This window comes from Larus michahellis, chromosome 2 (genome assembly GCF_964199755.1).
Source record: "Larus michahellis chromosome 2, bLarMic1.1, whole genome shotgun sequence".
Taxonomy (NCBI): domain Eukaryota; kingdom Metazoa; phylum Chordata; class Aves; order Charadriiformes; family Laridae; genus Larus; species Larus michahellis.
Window position 1 is genome coordinate 102484985 of NC_133897.1, and position 22600 is coordinate 102507584.

The following is a 22600-nucleotide window of genomic DNA, read 5'->3' on the forward strand; positions in this document are numbered from 1 at the left end:
GAGAGCACCCAGCACCTCAAAAGCACAGACCGAAACTGCAAAGAGGAACTACTTGGAAAAAGCCGTCAGTCCGAATTCTCTCTTTCCACGCACCTGTGTTTGCCTTAGCTGGAGTTGCAAAAATGCCATCCTTAATTCTAACATCCTTGTGCTAAGTGGTGCATGGCTTAAAACTCAGCCTGTGGCCTCACGCGTGTCTGTGCCGTTACCCGGGGCTCTGCATGCAATAGATCACTTCGCAAGGGGTGGGAGGTTGCTAAGCCGTATGCCCTCATTGCGTACTTAACTTTTTCCCGTATCAGCAGTCTAACGATTACTCTGAAAGTGCCTGGGAATTTCAGAAGCTTGTGGGATGCTGAGAGCGCACCCTTAGATTCTTTTGTCACGTCTAACCTGTCAGAAAAATTCCCCAAGGGGAAATAACACCCTTGGCGGCAGTAGCTCAACAGCAGCCAGCGTAATGCTCTTGGCATTAACTCTCTCTGTCGCAGCAGCAGGCACAGAAAATACCCTTGCAGCAACCCGCAGACATAGCAAGCACGTCATGTATTGCGTTTTCCTCTTGGCTAATGCTCCTCTCTCTCTCTCTGTGTCTCTCTCTCTCTCTCTCTCGCAGCATACAGCGTCGGCTGTCTTTGCAGCTGCCCATTCTCCATCACGCCTACTTGCCGTCCATAGGAGGAGTGGATGCCAGCTGTGCCAGTCCCTGCGTCAGCCCCAGTGCCAGTCCTCGGCACAGACACGTGCCACCCTCCTTCCGAGTGATGGTGTCGGGGCTGTAGGCAAGGGAGATCAGTGCTTCCTGAACTGCTTTTAAGTACTCAATGACTGGACTGAACATCTGACCTAGAACTCTGCTACAAACATATAACATTGGCTCTTACCGCAGAGGAACTACCGCTGAGGCCGTCGTCGCAGGAGTGCCCGGGCAACTCCTGTGGGAAGGCGAAGGAGAAGGACACAAGGAGTTTGTTCTGTAGCCTTATTCATGGAGTTTTTATTTCTTCACGTAGAAGTCACCGAAAAACATTTCTTCCCAAATTTCTACTCGCAACAAGAAGGCTGGGAAATACGGATCTTGCAAAAAAGACACTAGGAAAACAAACAAAAAAACCACTCAAATGTCACTGAGCTTTATGTGGCTGCTGAGAACATGCAATTCTATACTGTATCCATGTAAGGAAAATGCAATGGTTGAGCTATACCATATTTATTGAAATAGATACACTCATTTTTACAAGAGTTGTGTTAAATCGCTGGAAACATTCTGCACTGGTTAGTCTTGCTTGTTTTCATTTCAGGGGCGATGCTCGCTAGGAAAGGAGGATTGTGAGAAATGATTCCTCGGGTGTCATTGAGACTCCGCAGTGCTGTGAGCAGGGTCACCTCTAGCTTGCAGCTGTACGTGAAACCCAAGCAGAGGCTGAAGCTCCAGCTCCGAGTTGTCACCAGCTGGAGAGCTGCTGGTCGGAAGCGGAGCACTTCGCCCTTCTCCAGGGACGATGGTAGCGACGGCCGACCGTCTGCAGCTTCAGTTTAGCAAAGTTTCTGCACCTATTTCAGAATAAACGCCGCCAATCGTAATGTACTAAACTGTCTGGAGAAGTCCTAGGGCTGATGACTCAAGGACAGATGGGTAGTAAAGTCTTAATGTCACAGGACGGATTGTTTTTCATAGTTTGTTTGAGTTATGTCACACGTAATTACAATAAAATTAATTTAGTGGACTTGGGGGGGGAGGGGTTAGGGCACAGCACTTCGCTGCTGCAGGCAAAGCCTGCAGAGCACATAGATGTGAATATACACTATGTTTGCTTTGTACCTGCGTGTGTGACAGTTGTAGCGGATAATAGAGAGGACAAATCAAATTTACCAATAGAATATTTTATCTGAATCCTAAAAGGACTGTGAAAAAAATGCAGCGGTTTTTGTACTTTAGCTCCATCCCCTGAACCGAAGTAATTAGGAGGAACGATAGTGGCCTACCGTCGGGAGCAGCTCTGGAGCCAAACCCTCAGGCACAGGTGAGACACACATGCAGCTTCTTTTTCCAAGGGACTGGAAATGTGGCATCTCACTGCCAGGGCTGTTTGCTAAGAGTAGGGGGGGGGGGCGGGAACCACATGAAGCACCCACTGGGCTCTCGGTTTTGTTTGACCAACACCTGTGCACCTCAGACCAAACCTTTGGAATGACGTTTCTACAAAGGTTTATAAATCAGCGATGACTGAAGCACAGCTGAAGAGGTTCGTTAGCTGAGGGACTTAAGCGCAGCTTTGACAAGCTAGCATAAATCTCCATTAAAAAATAAAACACACCTCATAGTGGCCAAAACCAACATGAATATGTATCTGAATCTTCCAATCAGGAGCATCACAAACTATTTCACTTGGCACATACAGTAAGAGAGGTTATGGAAATACCTGTAGCTTTTAGAACAAAAACATGTAAGTATAAACACAGATAAAATAGAACTCATTACTCTGTTTAAGCACTAAACACTGACGTTGTCACTCAATGTGTGTTGACAGTATTCTCTTGCTTTATTAATATCATCAGGGCCTGGTTTATTTTAAAAGGAATGTTAATTTTTAAAAAGAGAAAATTACAATATTGTATATAATGTATACACAAAGATCTCTGTAGAAATATTATTCCAACTTAGCAGGAAAAAAAAAAAATCAGAAGTATCGGACCATTGGAGGTGAGTGTGTGTGTGTGTCTGTAACTTCGTGAATACTGACTGTGTGACGTTTATTAAGTTTAACCCATGCAGTACATTCTTTGTCTCAATGATACTGTAGTTTCTCCCATAACATTTTTTTTTTACTTTACTGCAGATAACAAGACCAACCAAGTGAATATAGCTATTTAATGTTTCTGTTCTTTTATACTGCAGCAAAAATGTACTGTAAATTTATGAAGAGGCTGTGCCCCAATGGCATTTTCCAATGATGTTAGTGCACAAATGCTTTAAACTAGACTGGAACTGCCAGAATAAAATGTAAATGAAGAATTTCTTGTATAACCTTATACTGCATGAGATCAGTTTTTAATAAATTGTTGCAAATCTGTTTTTATGAATAAAATATATAAAACCTAGCTTTTTGGACTCAGTGCCCTCTTCCCCCACAGCAAAACCATTTTTAATGTGTGTGTGTGTGTGTGTGTGTGTGTGTATAAGCATACGTATGTATAAAAGCCTCCCTGGAGAAGGAAGAATCCTATTGCAACACCACGTTGTAATAAAAAGTCAAAATACACATCCTAGTAGCTGAAAGGTTCACATCTAGAGAAAATAGACACATGAGCTTCTGCCCTGGAATACAGTTACTGCAGTACTCAGGAGGGAAGTTTAAGACCATTTTCAAATGGGAAAATAATCAAACATATGCTGAACATGTACATCCAAACCACACTTAATACACGCACTGTGCTCTCTTGCACCGCAGTGACTGTGAATTCAGGAGAAAGATAGAGATTTTACTATTTCACATAAATCGCTGAAGCTGAGCCAATCTTCTAGCTCGATAGTAAAATCTCTGCTTCAACAAATGAGAAGTTTCTGAGACTAATCACCGATTGTTGCGTGAAGACAAACACTGAACCTCTCCATTCTGTTTCACAGAGGTAGTAGGTTTCGTGTCCTAAACCAGGTTCAGCTGGTGCAGCTTAGGAGTCCCACCGAACACACGCAAAAGAGAAAATACCAGTGAGGAGGGAACAGCATGGATCGTGGCTCTCAATGCAGAATACCAGATGGCAGGAGAAACTCAAACAGATACATCTAAGCTCATTCAAGAACAAAACAAAAAAAAGTCTAGAACGACTTTATTGTGAAACCTATTTTCAACCAGAAATTGTGGGAGGATGCGAACGATTTAGAGTTGCTCAGGAATAACAGGAAACCAGAACAAAGCAAAACATTGCTTTAAGAGGTCAAGAGAAAAATAAGAGGAAGACGTCAGCGGAGCAACTTTACCTGAACTGCTGCGTTTCTACAGTCACAGCAAATACGCATCCTATAAAATCATAAAATTGCTATTGAATTAATGGAAGATTACTAAAGCTGCAGCACTTCTTTCAAATAATTAATAAAATTGAGGATGGTAAGGGAAGAACAAGAGAGGCACTTTTTCAGTTTTCTCTTTCTTTTAAAAGATATAACACCTTTTCCTAAAGGTTTATAAACAAATCTTTTTTGGTCTTTTCAGAACTCGTTTGTTCATTACAAATCCCGGTTACGGTCTGTCTGTTCTCCCCAAGACTGGATTAGTATTTCTGTCCCTTTCTGCCCAGGCTTTCTTAGCTACTGGGAGCCAGTCCAGCAAGACCTGTCCCAGCTCTTCCACAGCACCCTATGGATATCGGCAGGGGTTTACGGTGCTCTCATACCACAGCCCAAAGGATGGGCCAGTCTGGCCATTCAGCGACCTGACTCTCCCTGTGGCTGTCTTGTTTAACAGGGACTTTCGTCTCACTGCCCGAGAAGATTGACGGGTTTATTACAGTGGCTTAAACATCATGATTTTTATCGGAGTTTGGTTCTCATATTTACTGACTGCCTTTTCCATCTCTTGAGATACTGAATAGTGCTTATGGCCATTACTTTAACATGCACGAATACCATTCACAAGTGTACTTCCAAGAGCACTCTGCCTCTTGACCCGACCAGGATTCTGCCAGTGCACTACAGCGCTCGTCACTACTCGGTAAATGACATTGCGGAGGAGCATTAACGGGCATAGGGCTGCATTGGAAGAGCTGATGGGAGGAGATGGCTGGAGCCTGCGTTGGGCTGCTGGCAAGGGCAACCTGTGTTGCTTACAGACCTCTCTTACCTGAAACATTTCAAGCCACCAGCTTTGCAAACTGCAACTGGTTTAAACCCCCCACCCCCCCCCCCACACACACACACCCCCCAAAGGGAAAGAGTGAAGGGCAGGCAGGAGGAGAAAGGAGGGAGAGGCACCTCCGCTCACTGAGCACATCCTTCACCACCCTCCAAAAAGAGTCTGCCACTGGTGCCATCAGAGCCAAGCATCACACAAGCATTTAAACACCTAACTGAATTTTAGAGTCTAAATTCAGTAGAGGTCGAACAGATCTGAGGACAGGGGCAGAAGGTGAGTGCAAGCTGTAGGTACCGGGCAGCCATCAGCCTGTGGGCTGGCTCACCAGCAGAAGCATAGCAGAAAGGAGCTCAGATGACCTTGAGCTTCACGAGAAAGGACAGACATCTTCATGAGTCGGCAAGCACAGGCTTTGACTAGAACAGAGGATTTTTATCTCCTGACAAAAGGTTATGCAGCAGGAGCCCTGTACCCACATGCACTGGGTGCAATTTAAGCTCAGTAAAGTATCAGATAAATTTATGACCTACAGCTGTAATTGCTTCAGAGACCACATCACCCACCTACCTACTACTGCAGGCAGCAGTGTGGGATGCCTGCTTGAGCAGGGGAGCTCCCACTGGTGGAAAACTGCCCCACAGACATGAAGCAGTCCATTCTGGCAAGTCATTTTGACTGGAAAATAGCGTATGTGTTGCAGAGCATGCTGGTGGGACACGGAGCAAGCGCAAGCAGCCCAGCACTAATGGCCTGGAAAACACCGTGAGGGGCAAAGCAGAGACAGCCGTGCTACGTTCCGTCTTGGGAATTTGTCAAGCATCTAAAAGCAAAACACATTTTAAGGACATATACACACAAGCCATCCCTGGCTCAGTAATTAATTCTCCTTGGCCCTGGCCCGCTCTGCCACACAGTGCAAAACCCTGAGCCTGTGCACCTCAACATCCCATTTGTCCAGGCCTAAGGAAAAAGAAGCCCAAAGCAGAAATGAAAGACTGTGGAAAAGAGCAGGGAGGAAATATATGCATGGCTTTGTACTCATAAAGTAAGTGCTCTGCTGCACTGTTGTCCCAGGTGGCCCCTACTCCGCCCTGCCTGAGGGTACTCCAGTACTTCCAAACACCAGGCAGCCCTCCCAGCAGGCAGAGGGATGGAGATATCTGTTCTACAGGAGGGAGGAACCTGACATCCCCACCCAATAATCTAGCTGACATAATAATTAGTTCACATTATTAAATAAGCGATCAACTGGTGATACAAACCAGCACAAGTCTTATAAGAAGAAAGCATTCCGCTCCAGCATATGAACATCTGTCTTTGGGAAACCTTGTGTTCCTCTTACTTTGGACACGGCTGTACAACACAGTACCAGCACAGCTTTTGGTACCCCAGAGAACAAAATTGTTCCTCCATCCAACCTGAGAAATCCTTCACTTTAGCCCCTACTAGAGCTGTGTCTGAAGCAGAGAGCCACAGACAAAACAGCAGAGATGAAAGTCGCTTCTTGGTGACTTTCAGGAGATAAAGCCAAGGGAGGCGGCAGTGCTAGGAGCACCTGCCTGAGGGTGCTCTGAGGGGCACCTGCAAGATGTAGGTGCCCCTAAAAGACCTGCTTCAGAAAAGCAAATTGCCGAGCATAGATCAGCGTCTCCTCAAGAAGGGCAAAAAGAAGCAAAGCCCTAGTAGCTCATCTTAAAGGCGGTCACATTTCCAAAGTCATTGTCTCTCCCCGTGATGAACGGCAGGTGGGGGGACGAAAAGGGAAAGGAAAATAATGGAGGGGCAAGGACAGTGGCTTCACACTAGAGCTGCAGAGGGAGGGGGACAAGGCAGAGGTTAAAGGCATTGAGTTAACAATTCCATAAGCCCCACAACTCACCCCTACTCTCAATACTGGAAAGAAATCCTCTTCAGTTTGCCTTGGCTCATACTTAGGTCAGTGGAAGACACTACTTGAGCAAAGTAACAGAGCTAATGGGAGAAAAGGGGGGAAAAAACATCGAAACAACCAATACACACATACGAGAAGATGGCTTAAGAGTCATAAAGACGCAAATGAACAAGGGACTCAGCTGCAATCGCTTCTGAGGAAGACACATCAATGTCAGCATCAGATGCAAGCACCCCTAGCAAAAGATAGTCACTGTCATCCCACAAAGCTAGCTGTGCAAATGAAGCTGTTAAAATTGTCAGAACCGAAGCCAACACCATCACTAACTGCCTCGGTGTTGCTGGTAGCTAAAATGGGAGCGACTTTCCTCCAAATTTTGACCTCAGCTTCTAGTAGGCTCCAAGTTTGAAATTCAGTTCAATACGTCAATAGCCCAGGCTGTTTCCAGGCTTCTGTTATTACTGGAGGGCTGCAGAAGCGTGAAGTTTGTAAATTACCAATCCTTATGGAAATTTTACAGAAACTGGTTCTTACACACACAGAGAAACATGTTTTTTAACTGGACTGCCTTAGTCAGGGTGTGGGGAGAGGGCATTTTACTGTTTTCAGAGGCCTCCACAGAATTTCCCTTTGAGATTATAGACTCTCCAACTTCAAGCTGGAGCTACAGCTGAAAATCTGTCATATTGCTATTGTCATAATGAATATTTCTCTAATAAGTGCCCCCATTCTTTGAGGACCTTTCAGTCTTTCCCCTCCTCCTCCCCTCCCCCGGCTAACGTTCTATATTTACTGCTTTGTTCTAGTTTTAAAACCCAAGAACTTATTTACCTAAGAATTAGCTGACATTTGAACTTAAACAAGCAATTTAGGATGAGAGTGAAGCTCAGCAAAGTGGAAAAAATGCACGAGTTGTTCCAGCATAATCCATGCAAACAAACAAACAACAGTACCTGCCACCGTTCAAAACTTTCAGAGGTATTCCACTGGGGCAAAAGAAAACGACTGCAAAACAGAATCAAGTAAATGTGTCCCAGGTTTAATTGACAGCTGAGTTAAAGGACAAAGCCAGCTCTCAGTTTATCCCTGAGTGGCTGATCCGGTTTGCCACAACCTGGGATCAAACCCAACTGCTCCAGCCACCGGGGCCTGTTTGCTCGCTCCGTGTTAAAGCTGCCCTCACCTCCGCAAAAACTGGCTTGTAAGTTTTTGAAGGTGAATGAGTTAGCCGTGAAATTCAGACTAGCAGATGTGAATTCTCGGTAGTCCTTTTCTTCCCTTGTGTTAGCCTGCCGCTCCCCCCATCCCACTGTGCTCTTTACGATGCTGCCATTTGATGTAAAACTACTCCTATTAGGGACAAGCACAAATGTAGCGAGGGCGGAAAGATACATAAAGACGTTCATTTAATTGGTCTGTGGCACAGCCCTGCAGTATTAGGAGTGGCGAACTGATGAATCCAAAGGCATCTCCCCCCACTGAGCGTGAGGTTATTTGTTTTGTCACAAGGTGGGAGCGGCCGTGTGAGATATCCATCGCTTCCTCGCAAGAGAGGTTTCCTTTGTCTTTTATTCTAACCTGATCCCAGGGCAGCAAGACTCACTACCCTCCTCTCTGTTTCCAGAGAAGCAAACCCTCCTGGCTGAGTCATTCTAAATATACCAGCAAGGTGGAACCCCTCCTTCCTCCTCCTGCACCTCCTCAACGCTGCTGCTGCACCCTACAGTCTCGCAGGCGGGTAGAGCAGCCAGGACGTTGGGCAGCTGGACAGACCATCTCCAAAAATACATTTCCCTGCAACACAACATGCAGAAAGTCTGCATTGTTGCACACCTCTCATTTTCTTCTATTTTATTCTTTTTTTTCCTTTCTTTTCAGCTTCTTTACCAGCTTAACTCCACGTGTCACTTCCATTGTTCCTTGTGTAGTTGTTACCCATGCTGGAACATCAGATACGTTCAAATCCTTCTGAAAAGGCTGTCAGTCCTTACTTGAGAAATCATTAGGAGCAAACACTCACTTCAGGAGTCCCAAATGTGACAAAAATAGTTTCAAAAATTAAAAAGTGCCTATTTTAATACAGCTTCCTTTTAAATAAGCTCTCTGTTTTTTCCCAGTGTACGTCAGCAATCATCAACCACTCACTGTCTTCTACAAAGAAAAAATACGTACCCAGCTCAGTTTCAGACACGCTTGCATTATTTTTTCATACCCCTTATTTTCTGCCTTTTTAAATTTTTTTTTTATGGTCATGTTGCTGATTTATTGTTTGTTTGTTTTCAAGCAAGCCAGAAACAAAATGAACTTTCCCATATGGAGAACACCAACCACAGAGCACTCACGTCTGTGCAGCACAAATGCTCGAATATAAACTGCTTCTCCTCATCCGGCATGCACGGTGCGTATCCCGGGCTGTGCGGGTAGAAGCTTAGCGCTTCAGTCAGATAAAAGATAATAAAATGAGCTTGGGCCTCATTAACTTACCCTGTTGATGTGAATATTAACATAGATTAAAATCCAAGCTCCAGAAAGAAAACGCAGTCCCAGCCCTCATCACAGGCAAACTGCAAGCAATAATAAGTTCCTTGAATTAATTTAGTTCATCATACTCCAAAGCTACAGTAAGACACTCTACATAAAGGCCTTCTCCACAAGGTTTTTAAAATCTTGTAGCCAAATGCACTTTCAAGAATTAAATCTCTGGCTATGCACTTTGCTTATGGCTTTGATGAATAACCTGCTGCTCTGGCTGCATGTACAGGAAGAGCCTAGGAAGGCACTTTTCTTTCTTTCAGGACCTAGTTCAGCTTGGGATGCGTGAAAACATTTATGAACGTATCAGAATTTAGACAACCTTGCTCAAATTAACTTAATGGGGCATATTCAAAATGATGAAAAGATGTTGCTCATGAATTTCTCTCACTTTTGGAATAAAGTTTTCCTTTTAGTGATGTTCAGTTCTTTCACTCTGTTCCAAATAGATCTTATATTCCCTTCATTATGATCACATTACATTATTAGCACTACACTACTGATGCAAATAAGGACTCTTCATCTTATTTTTCTCCTTTTCCACTCCTACAGGGGAACATTGTTCATAGTATTCTGTTGTACTTATATAAGAAAAGCTACGGTCGAGTGAAGAAAGGAGCTGCTTTTTTTTACTTACACTACAAACTTCACATTTATTGTGGAAGTTCAAAAATGTATTTAACACTGTCCGTGACAAATAGCATAACAAAGGGAGAGACATGCATGGAGATCATTAGTTCTTCCAAAAGTCGGTCCCAGTCATGAACGGGCCCTATGGAAAGCATCATCCTGTCCTTGGGGTAGGAAGTTCATTACATGAAGCGGTCATCAGCAATCCTCATCCTAAAGCTTTAGGCCATCTTTCAGCTCCGTTAATCCCAGTCACCATCTTATTATTTAAAAAGTACTCTCCTCAGACTCCACTGCCTCACTTGACTCCCATCACGAGATTCCTCTGCTAGACCACACGGGACTGCTCTGTTCTTTCCTGACGTAGCTGTCACAGTGAGATCGTTGAAGTTGGTTTTACCCTCAGACTCCCCATGCTGAATGGACAGACACCCTTCGCTGGGGGGATTTTTTTCGTTATGGAACTTCCCCCACTCTTTGGGATACATCTGCATATTTCTCCACTTACATGCGATGTCGTAAGCTGCACCATGTAAACTGTGGTGGTCTAAGATAGATGTCTGTTCCTGCACCTCTTACAGAGAAATTTCCTATTGGTAACTTGTACATCCCAGTAAGATAGCATTATCCCACGAGAAGGATATAATAGTCTATCATATGTTTTTCAGGGATGTATTTACTTAATTGGCAAAGGTTTAGTGGGACATTTGTGGTACATCAAGCAACACGCTGCTTTGTGCACTATAGTTTTCTTTATATTTAATGTGCAGATCACTGGCTTAGCACACAATGGATGCTTCTTTGCTGATGACAGTCCTCTGCTGATGACAGTATACCTTCTTGCTGGCACTGTTCCTGATGCAATCGCTGTGGGCAGACCTGCACTTCACCGAAGACAGACCTTTCTGCATAAAAACATCCCCTAATCTGCTAACTTGTTTTTGCACCTGTCAGGCAGTCATTTGCCTCCCCATAAATTACATTATTCCTTCTTGCCCTACCTAGCATCCTCCTCCTTTTCCTTTGTTCCTGTTTGTGAGAGTTTCTGGCTTCAAACCCTAAGAAGTCTCCTCTGCTTTTCTCTGACTGTTCACTTTCATCTCTTTGGGCTTCTTTGGTGGCCAAAACTGCTCCTTGCAACTGCCAAGGGCATCTGGCCACCTAATAGTTTACTAGACTACTGACTGAGCCCTTCTTTTGAAGGTGAAATGGCATGAATCTGAACAACAAAACCTCTGTCAAAGATGTAAATCAGTAGATTGGTGTTGCTATTGCTAGTGGCAGACTATGACTACATTATCCGCATTTACTGAGTGATGGCTCTGCTATCAGGAGTTACTGGGTTGTGTTTTGGGCAGTGCTGGGCTCAGTTTGGCTATGGCTACAGAATCGCTAAAGGGGTGGGAACAGCTGCTTAACTTGTTCTTTTCTTTAGCCTGAAGCTGACTGCAATGGTAAGGTTTAACTCTATACGATAAAGGTGTAAGAGAACACAGTGATCGTTGTGTAACTAGCTAGCTCACCAACAAGAACGAGCGGCCAGACTGTTTAGAAAAATACAAAGATGACCCCCAGCTAAGGCAACCCAGGACTGGAGGAAGGGAGCCCACTCCCACCACTGAACTCCTCCTGGTGAAGAATTTGGGTGACCAACAGCTCACCATGAACCCTTTCTTCTACTGGAAATCTGGTGCTGTTCACCTTCAGGCCCAGAAGGGCACTGGAAAGATGAGCACAAAAGCCCACAACGATTTTGTGGGGTCTAATGCAAAAAAGAAAAAGTGGAAGTCAAATTTTTCTTTCCCCTGAAAACCATGTCTGCTGCTCTTCTCCCATCCCCCAGCATTAACACCAGAGAGCATGGACTTCACCAGCTCACGTGAGATGCAAGGTATTTTCTGTACAAACAAGCCCATATCCTCAGAGTTACATAAACTGAATGATTCAGTGCTCCCTGAAATCGTCATAAAAAAGACTGACAACAACGAGAAGTAATTCCCTGCCTCTGCCTCAGCACTCACCATTATTTCTAGTATTTATGCCACTGTAAATTCATCTTAGGTCTACTCTACTGAAACAAGTTCATCTTCTCTGTAAGGGAGAGCAGACTGTTGCCTTATTATGATCATTTTTTAATCAACACTCTAAACGTGGGCAAGTATCCAGAAACAAAAATAAAATAAAATTTTAAAAAAAGAGAACTAGGGAACACACGAAGAAGGAAAAACACTGCTTTCCCCCTTCTTTCTCCTTGGGAGAAAACACTTTTACACTCAGTTTTTAGATCAACCTGAGTAACATCTCAAAAAGAGTAAAGACAAAACAAACAAAAAAATCTACAAAAAATGAAGGCAACAGTGAGTTTTCCACCACTTGCTTACCCCTCCTCCCCCAGTGGTTATTCTGGTCAAACCAGTCACCGGGCAGAAAACATTACTTGCAGAGGGAGAAGATGATTCAGTAGTGAACCATGGTTATTTCATATGGTTTCCCAGATGGGAAACCATAAAGCAGGGTGAGGGTTTACTGCAAAACAAAACAGAGTCTGGAGAAGGGGGAAAACATACGTATGGATGCATATATTAAAAGCAGTCTTAGAAAATAATTTAGTCTTCCAGAAAATGGTAAGGAAATACAGAATAAGTTTCCACATTTTTTCCAATCAAAGCTTTACATTAGAAACTGTTGTCCGGATGCGTTGACAAGTTGCATACGTACAAACGCATTGATCTTATACTGCAGAATTAAGCCTTCCTGCTGCCAAATTCAGAACGTTGAAGTCCTATATGCAGAGTTAATGTAATTCATATTCATGAGCTGATAAGGAATATTACATAAATATTATTTTATCAAGTAAGGAATTTTTGACAGGATGTTCTGGGCTCATACATTTTTTATGAATTGTTGCTATTTTGGTAAAGCAGAAACGTGGGGTGAACATCGCCAGCAAGTAGTTACGATTTCCTGTATTGTTACTACGAGGCATGCCAAGATTTATAGCTAACTTCGTCAATAGCTTTCATTGTCCTGCCTTTATACATTTCCCTTACTCTGTTGTTGTTGTTTTTTTAATCATTAACTTCAAATTGACATCCTTGGGCCAATTCATTTTTAATTTAGGAGTGTGAAACAAAAATAGCTTCATGAGTCAAGAATTAAGCGCATGAGAAATGAGCATATGGAAAAACCCAAGCCCTTTTAGCTGCTCTTTGAATGTACTACGATTTATAACGGTAAGGTTATGTGGTAAAGTTTACAGTACAGAGCTTACTAAATAATGAATACAGTGCTTCCACGTAATTTTGCTGGCAATAACCCTGAGCAATTTTAATTAGCTTCACCTCCCCTTAACTGCAAGGACGGCTGTGGATGTGCAGTCTTCCTACAAAAGTAGTGTTCTGCAAGTTCTCTTATCTGGATTTTTTTTGCTGCCAAAACTCATCTTTGCGACTGATTTACCAGAAGCGAGCCTGCATTTGTGATGTTTCTGTTAGATTGTGCAATTAAAGAATCATCCACAACATGACAGGCAGGGAAACCCCAATAACCCAGTAAGGGAAACTTAGCACCCAGACACCGTTCCTGCCCAGGCATCACAGGAGAGCAGTCAGATCAGCAAAGGCCCATCTCTATCAACACAAAGGAGCACAGAGGAGCCAAACCCCAGTGTCCTAATACTGGATATTGCCTGACAGGCATATCCCAATATCCTAGTCAGACAGAGAGGAGCAGCCCAACCTGGCCACTCCCAGGTCCATCACAAGAAGATGTTCAGCCTGCCATCCTGGTAGGAAACCCATTGAGTTTTGGTGGGAGAGGCTCTCTGGATCACCTTACGAACTGAGTGGGGTTACTGCCTTAAGGTGTGTGGGATTCACTGTGCGATGCGAGGGAAGAGCATTTGAGGACTGTGCAAGACTTACTACAGGAAAGGAAGGACCAGAGGCAGGGATAGTGAGGGATCAAGGTGGTTTGGAAGGAATAAGCATGGAAAAGGGAGACATGAAATGCGACAAAAGTGATTGATTGTGTGCAAACAGGTTATTGGTCAGTACACTTCTCTGGCCGTGCCCGATTGCTGCAGCCGGTCCTGTCTTCTCATTAAACTCCATTTCTAACTATTTTTCTGGGTGAGGGCTCTTTATTCGGTGCACATGTGTGTGTAAGGAGGCCTAAGTGCCAGCAGCTGGAGTGGGGACCATGATTGTGATGGTGACAGGGCCCATGTGTCTGTGATGCCAGCAACTGGAGAAACCGTCCTGCCTGCACGGCTGTGTGTAGTGCTGTGCCGTCACTAGCAAACACGGAGCTAGGCTAGCCGGGGGGCAGGGTTAGAGGCCTGGGAGCCAGGTATTGCAGCAGCCAGAAGCCTGGGCCAGGTAGCAGAGAGACCAGAGGGTCTAAGGGCTGGCTGGTGGAGGGACCAGGAAGCCAAAACGAGCTACGGGAGAGACCGTGGGGCGTGGGGTTCAGCTGAGAGACCTCTTTGCATGTGTAGGTCTATGCCTGAGTCACTTGAAGGCCAGCAGACCCAAGGGCCAGCTGCTGGGTGGGATGAGGCACTAATGCCAGTGACTGGCGAGACCTGTAGTGTGCCTCCGTGTGCCGGAGCACCAGCAGCTGGAGTGGGGCTGTGGGTCTCAGGGGCTCATGTGTGTCCAGGTGCCAGCAGCTGGAGAGACCTGGGTGTCCAGGGACAGCTGCTGGGCAGACTGTCTAAGCTCAGCTACTGGTAGAGTCCATGTTGTGTATATGTATACGTATATTTTCCACTAAAACACTTTCATCCTGATCAGCCAGCAAGGGAAACAGGATGAGGCCGCTGATGCTGTCTGTGTTTTCGCAAGTGCTGTGTTTTCTGTCCATGTTGACCTCTGCCGTCGTCCGGGTGCACACATGTCCTGTGTGCCTGTGGGACATGCCTGCTCGGCCTCCCCGCTGGCTGGCCACCAGATCTGGCAGCTCCTGACAATTTCCTCCCCAGCTTGCAGCTGGAGTGTGCAAACAGCCTCCCACATCATTTCCCCAGGGAAGGGTCTAACAGGACATCTTGCTGCTGCCTCAAGGTCCAAGTCCCCAGGCAGCAGCAACTGCTAGTCCAGCAGGTAGGTCACTTGTCTGCCCTGGTAGAAGCAGTGGGACTTACGTCTGTTGTTACTATCTGCTTTCTGAAGCCTGGTGTTCACTTAGATCATCGGCCTCAGCTGCAGTCCCCAAAAGGCACGACTGAAGCGATCAGCCATGGTTCAGTACTCTTTGTCCTTAACCACTTAGCTGCTGGCGCATGGAGAATTCACGTAATTTATGTTCTTCTCCTCAGCCCCACGAGCCAGCTTCCAGCTTGATTTGTTCTTCCTCCGCTGCTGAAGCCTTCTAGACTTCTGTGAGCTCAAGAGATTGATATAACACCTAGAGAGCAACGTGCCACCAGGAGCCACTCACCTCTTTGCTGCCTGTGCCTGCCGTGCTGATGGCTCGAGGAGCAGACCTCCAAGCTCAGACATGAGGCATGGATCCCTTCTTGCCTCCCAGCATCAGGAAAATGTGGGGAGACAGCAGGAAGCAGAGGTACCTTGCCTCAGGACCAGAGACCAAGTGATCAGATGACGACTACAGCTAAATCTGCCCAAAGAGTTTTAAACCTGTCCTTCCTTGAAGCTCAAGACCTTTCCAGCCCAAACACCGGATACGAGTTTCTCTAGTGAGCGTGGATAACCCAGCAAACAAACATGTCACAAGATGCAAGATGGGTGGTCTGTTCCCTGCCTGTCCCCATTTTCACTTATTTTAAAGGAGGAAAAAACGAATAGGAGTTCTTTTGTTATTTTTTAATAAAATCTAATGTGATGTCTGTATTATTACCAGAGGCATGTTATAAGGAACATAAATCTGACCTCATAGTTCTCATTATCTTCTGTTGTCTGGTAGCAGTTTTTCGGGTTTTTTTCCAGTCACTAAGGGAATGAGAAAATTGGACCTATTTTGTTTCAGTATACCGATTTGCTACAAAAAAGTTGATATTCTTAGACAGCAGATGCTTGGAGTCTTGCCAAATGGGAGAAGAAAATTGACATAGGCTTTTCTGTTGTTATTACAAGCGTACTGTATATTTATAGGTCTATAACATATCCTCACCTCTGTAACAGTCTGTCAGGCAGCTGGAAGGTTGATAAATTGTATGAAAATACCAGTTTTAGGTTCTGTCACTACAGATACTTAGAGCGGCCAAATCCAGAGAACAGAGCAGAAGCCTACACCAAAAGGATGAGCCAGATGGGAGGGCTCTACAGGATGGCAGACCCCACCAAACAGTCTGACTGCACAGTGAAAGCTGAATGAATTACTGAAGTAGTTTTTCCTTAGACATCCATTCATGCTGGCTGTAGTATATGTGAGCCCAGATGTTATCTCCTCTTGTATTTTAGAAGAAGTCTCACCGCAATGGATATAACAGTATATATGTTTAATTCCTTCAACAGCTGCTGGTGAAGAGTGCAATGGTTCCAGCTACTTCGCTGGGGATGGGAGACAGCCAGTGAAACTAATGAAATAGAAACACCAAGAGGGAGAGGGACTTAGAGGTCAATTAGTGCCTTATACCCTTTGTCTTCCAAAACATTTCCCCCCGGCCTAACCCACCTTCAAATCAAGAAGTGTTAGCCAGCAGGAGATGCTCAGGTGATGTCTTCACAGACAACGCTTTCTCCGCATAATTCCAACGCCGCTGGAGCACTACGTGCATGAAGCTGCTTTGGCAGCGTGAGGCATCCTCAAAGCAAGAGGCTGCGTTAGCAGGAGGACAGGCAACCAGGCCTTGGAGTTGCTAAGACTGTTTTATTTGATTGTGTCTGCACTGTTATTTCACGGGTGACTGTACGACACATTGCTCGAGCCTTTAGAATGGTAGCTTTCTGGAGGCAGCTGGCTAGCTTTTGCAAACTTTCAGGGGTTCTCTTTATTTTGGGTACTTCTGAAACCTGTGGTAAAAAGTGGACTGTTCCCCAGTGAAACTGTAGGCAGAATTAGTAACAAAGAACAGAGCACATACCCAGCGTAAGTGACTTACCCAGTACAAGATAAAAGCTAACAGCTATGAGAAAACCAGCTGAAGGGGATGACTACCAAAAACTTATTTAAGGGCAGTTTTCAAAACCACTTGACCCTTAGAGTAGCCTGTAGTCAGACATGCAAAACAGAGGTATCTAAAAATTGCCAATCATTTCTGAAAACTTAAGGCAGGAGGTCTCCCTCTCAAGAAAGGGCGGATGCACTGACTGTCTCTAGATAGCTTTCTAATTTAGGAAAATAAGTTATTTTACACAAACATGTTGGCAGTCCTACCTAGCTCTTATCAACTCTGTTTAGGCTTTCTCACAAGACACAACATGGTGTCTTTAACTACAGAGTTAAAGAAAGTTTCTAGCTAAATGGCCTACTGACAAAGTTGTCTGCTTTCAAACTACACATAAAATACCTCTGGGCTCAAAGGTAAAATATATTAAAAGAAGAAAATAACCGTGCATACGCTAATGTCAACCATCGTCAACGATTCACGAACCCCACTAAGTCTCACCCATCAGCCATCTCCCACTCTTCTCACCCAGGAAATTTTGCAGCAAAACCTTCAGATGCACAAGTACAGTCCCTGGAGGACGAGCATAAAAGCTATTTCCAAGGTCAAGGTCTCTTCTGTTGAGAATACTGTGTGCCTCAGCTTCCTTCAGATAAGCTGTGAGATGTCAGCTTTAATGCTTCAGGCAATTGTAGTTGTCACCAAATGACTCAAGAGAAAGTTGGCCTTTAAGATATTTGAGAACTTTAACTGCTTCCTGGAGTACTTCAGTACAACACCTGAACTCAAGGTCAGTCTGTAATGCAGAACATGGGGTTAATCACAATTTAACTGATGGACTCGTTCGCACAAGGGAAAAGAGCGCATTTGGAAAAACGAGGTAACTAATAACTCTTAGAAAGACTAAAACTCTTGTGTACTGATTGCCAGAAATAGGGCAGGTTCAATCCTAAGAGGTCTTCACTAAAAGCTTACACCTAGAAATCTGGAAGTTAAATCGTACTTTCTGGGGGCTCAAAAACAAGCTGAATGCAGAAGTGGTGTTATATAAAGGAGCTTCAAACAATCAGAAAGGGAGAACAGGGGAGACAACACATCAGCACGGAAAACCTGAATCAATCTTAAAACCTAGCCTTCACATCTTTGAGGACAGCAGCAAGAGCCTTGACCATGTCCTCTTTCAGACCTGCTCCTGGTTGTGTCACACTCTCACTTTAATGCCTAAGTACGAATAAATCCACGTAAGGGAAAATGCAACCTGTTGCACAAAGGAAATATTTCCTTTTGTAGACAGGTAAGGAAGCCTTATCAGAGTTGGTGCTCCAGGCCGCTATCTTGATGATCTGACCCATCTGCCTGTCACTAGCAGGGCGTAGTTTGGCCTCATCTGCTGTTATTATGAAGTACGTGTGCCATAAAAGTTTCACTGCAGTTACTTCTGCTGCCCCTGGCAGCACCGCTGGGAGCAGCCCCAGCCAGTTCCTTGGGTGGGCTGTACTATGGCTCCTTGTGAAAGCCACAGAGACTCTGAGTGTAGACTCTCTCTTCCTTTCAAAAAGATAAAAGATCCCTGTTAGAGACTTCTTTTCCTGCAGCTTCTTCTCCCAGGCAAGCAGTTTGCTGTCACTGACGAAAACTGCACGGGGCCCTAGCCCACCTCCAGGCACACTGGGTACAACCCAGCCTAAGAAGTGACTTGAACAGGGTACACAGACCTCTGCAGTGTCTGGCCCAAACAGCCCCGAGCCTCCTAGGCAAAGACCCCAGGACAGGGGGGAGAGGTGGTGTCCAGAAAGGGTTTGGACTTTACAAGGAGTGAAAAGGGACAGGTTACTGCTCACATGTTTAGCTCTCCCTCCACATCCACATCAGCCTCCCAGCTGAGGGAGGACAACCCACCTGGGCTCAGTTCCCCTTCCCCACCAAAGAGAGCCCCCACCAACGCGGCTTCTCTCACGAGTGCTTCCCACGTGGAAAGAGGAGGCCCCTTACCACTTAACAACACAGATATATTCTTCTACCCATGTATCAAGGAAAACTGCTAAGGTCAGCCCTATCAAGTTTCTGACCCACACCCTTCCCCTGCTGACAGCTGGTGAGGCTGTACAGACTAGCCAGGTACGGTCTCCATCTTCTCCACCCAGGACCTCTGCAGTCTCTCTCCATCTCTCCCCTCATCTCTCTTTGTCTAAGAGAAGAATTTATTTCCAGTTCTTTCATTACCCCTTTGACTGATTGTTGGATAAGACACCAATTCCCAACCCAAGCCCAAACTGGAAGGGGACAGGTGCCTACTGGGTACCTGAATAAATAGAAACGCTCACAAGAACATCAGGATTTTGAGACCACTGTCTCAGAAATAACAATTTATGAATGGCCTCAGGGTGCAAGCCTGCCACCTGCCACCCCCAGGACCTGGTCTCTCAGTGAGGCAGCACCAGCACCCCACTCTGTTTCTGTTTCCATTCATTAAGAACAAAAAAACCAGTGCACAGCTGCTTCCCCACATGTGTTTTTCCCTTCCCTGGTCTCCTTCCTTGTCCTTTTGCCTGGATTACCCCCTCTCAGTGCCTGTCCCCGCTCTGCTATGCATTCCTCCCCACGTTCTACAGCCCACACCTCCACACGGTCTCTTCTCCTTTACTAGTTGCATCCTCACTTCAACCCCACCACCTCTTGCATCTGTTTAGAGCAACCAGAGGTGAAGTTATCCTTACTCCCAGGCAACCCATGTCCTCACAAGTCTTTAGGAAATTCAAGAGGATTATACTGCGCAGCCCAGTCTTACTCACCTTCAGGGAACTCTGATATATATAGATGTAGTGCTGAGGGTGGTGGTTTAGTGGTAGGCTAACAGTGGGACTTGATGATCTTAAAGGTCTGTTCCAACCGAAACGATTCTATGATTCTACGGTTTACGAGACAAGACTTCGGCACAAAATCACGCTAACATTTCTGTTTGTCATTTTTACTGCCTGTCCACTTATTCTCTTACTTTTATAGTTTTCCCAGCACAAGTGTCAAATTTACCAGCCTACAGTTTCCCCTCTCTCCCCTGGAAACCTTTTTAAAAAACTGGCATCACGCTTGTAACGGCCTTATAACAGCCAACTGGTTTTAGACAAGAGGTTGCACACTGCTGCATGTGGATCAGCTCTTGCATCTTTACATTCTCCTTTAGGATGTTTGGGTGAATATCTTCTAGTCCTGGTGATCTGGTAATGCTCATTTTGTCTATTCCTTTCATAATCTCTTCTGCAGTCACTTAAGACTGGGCAACTCAATGCATCACTTCTCTACGATGCACGAATTGAAGATGAACTCTGCTGTCAGGATCCTTTCCCCTGAAACGTCCACCCTTTTCCAGATGGTGGGAATGGGGAGCAAACGCTCTGCTCTCTCACACACCCACTCCCTGCCTACTGAAAATGTAATTTTTTTATGCCCACGCTCAGCAGGAAGAAATAGAAGAGCTGCAATTTCAGTATACTCATTTCATTGTGAATTTATGCAACCTGCTGGCTTTCTGCTTCCCCCATCCCAAAGACTCAGAGAGCCAAGGGAGATGCTTTTGGCCGCTGCTGGCAGCTGATCCCAGCCACCGAGGGATGCCGGTGTCGGGGGCTGCGTTTCCCTGGTGCCGTGCAGCCCGGACCAACCAGGACGTGGGCTGGTGGTACGGCGCAGTCAAGGCCTCTGTACCAAAGAATAAAACTTAGTGGTTATGTAAAATACTTGGGATTTCCTCTGTCGTGCAGAAGATGCCTTTGCTTAGTTCTGATTCCTGCCCCGGAGGATTGCACAAACGAAATGTAAATCCATTCTCGTTCCACCAGCGAAAGAGGTGGATCCTGCCTGCTCTCTGTTTCAGAGGAGCGGCTCTCACTTGCCTTTACACACTTGCATTTTAGGAGGGGGGGAGGGGGTGTCTGCCTCCCTCACGTCACTGTCACTTACGTCTTTCTCCTTCCTTAGAGGGCTGTTACAGTTTTGAGAAGGCCTAGCTCCACTCCATTGGCTTTGACAGGAGAAAAAGCCTCCCTCCCTGAGCCTCACGCTTACAGGAAAGCCCATGCAGGCTCCTTAAATATGTATCATCCCGCTGCCTTTTATCGAGGAGGACTGCTGTGGATTTCCATTGCTTCATTATGCAAAAAAATATATAATCAAATATTCTGCCAACCAAACTGGCTGTGAAAATGAAATGTTACGAGTGACCCAAATAAAATTTAACCACTATGTTTCTCATTCACTCGCAGCAAAGGTACAGCCATCGCCAGCTCTGATCCCTGACTACAGATTATGGAAGCAAGATTCCCGCTGTATCTCAGCTGTTTATATGTCTTTAAAGGAAAACAAAACAATTAATTTGGTTTAGAGTGGTTCAGATATAGGGTTCTAACCCCGCATTTCTACAATCGTTCAGGAAAACCCTTGTTTCCGCCTAAATGGGCATAGGTTTGCCACCTGGATGATAATCCTGATGCGATTTCACACTGATTATTGTCAAGGGCTTTTACTGTGGCATAGCTGGTGGGAGGGGGAGTGGGCTCATAGGTGATTCTGTAGCTGCCTAGGTGGTCTGTAAAAGCATCTTACTTCCCTACTTCTCTGTTTTTAATACTAACCAGAATTGTTACACACAACGCAGCAAAACAGAATGAAGAAGTAAGAATATTAGAAATTGGTTTATGTAGTGTAAGCAGCAAGGTGGTGATGAGACGCCAGAGGAGCCCGCTGATTAATTTTCTTGTTGGAGAGCAAGACAATTTCATTGCCGAGAAGCGCCGCTGAGGAGGGGGGAGTTGCTAATAGCATGGCAGCTCCGCGTAGCATCCATACTTTTCCTTAACCGTGGGATTGGGCAACAGTATGGGCAGCAGAGCATAGAGATACTACCGATGTCCCCAAGATCAGGCGACGGTTAAACTCAGTACATCCACGATACCCATCAGTGCCCAGCTGATGCCTCACCGCGCTGCTTCTGCCCTCCTCGCCTGCTGGACGGGGAGCCCACGCTCAGCTTCGTGCCAACCCGCTGCGGCCAGATTCAGGTGTTTTAATGCCTCACCTTGAGCTGATTTTTATCAGCTCCAGTCCCACCCTGAGAGGAAGGTTTCAGAGAAGACGACAGGCAGTTCCCCACCAGCCGTTAGCCTCTGCCTCCACCCCCCCTTCCCCCAGAAGTGCCTGTGCCGAGCTGATCCTGCCACCCCTGTCTCTCCTCACCGGCTGGCCCTGACACCGGCAGCTTTCCTTCCCTTTCCTCACTTTTCCCTCTCAGGCTGGGATCCAGGACAGTTTCTCCACCCTCTAAACAGAAGCAGCAAAGAGGGCCTCTCCTCAGCAGCGTGGAAAGGCAGCCGATGCTTCTCACCCTGCGCGCGCAACAGGACTTCAGCTTCACGTCTCACATCGGCTACCAGGGGCTGGCGAGCGCACACCCACTCTGGCTGTTTAAGTCAAACAATATCCATGTCCTTGTTTCATTCTCCAAATGGAGACATCTTTTGTACTTTCTTACAAGACGCTGAATATGGAGGTTATGAAACAGTTAGTTAACAGTGTTTCCAGAAACCCTCATTCGTCTGCTATTTTTGCAGGACGCCTTATACACACAGC

General features: G+C 45.5%; 1 protein-coding gene across 1 annotated transcript in view; it reads left to right on the forward strand.

The window, feature by feature from the left end:
* The window catches only part of GABBR2 (gamma-aminobutyric acid type B receptor subunit 2), a 491654-nt gene extending 488578 nt beyond the window's left edge, over positions 1-3076 (forward strand). The window contains exon 19 of the mRNA XM_074576421.1: positions 617-3076. Within this exon, the coding sequence (XP_074432522.1) occupies positions 617-782 (166 nt within the window). The 3' untranslated portion in view covers positions 783-3076. The remainder of the gene's footprint in view (positions 1-616) is intronic.
* The last annotated feature ends 19524 nt before the right edge of the window (positions 3077-22600 follow it).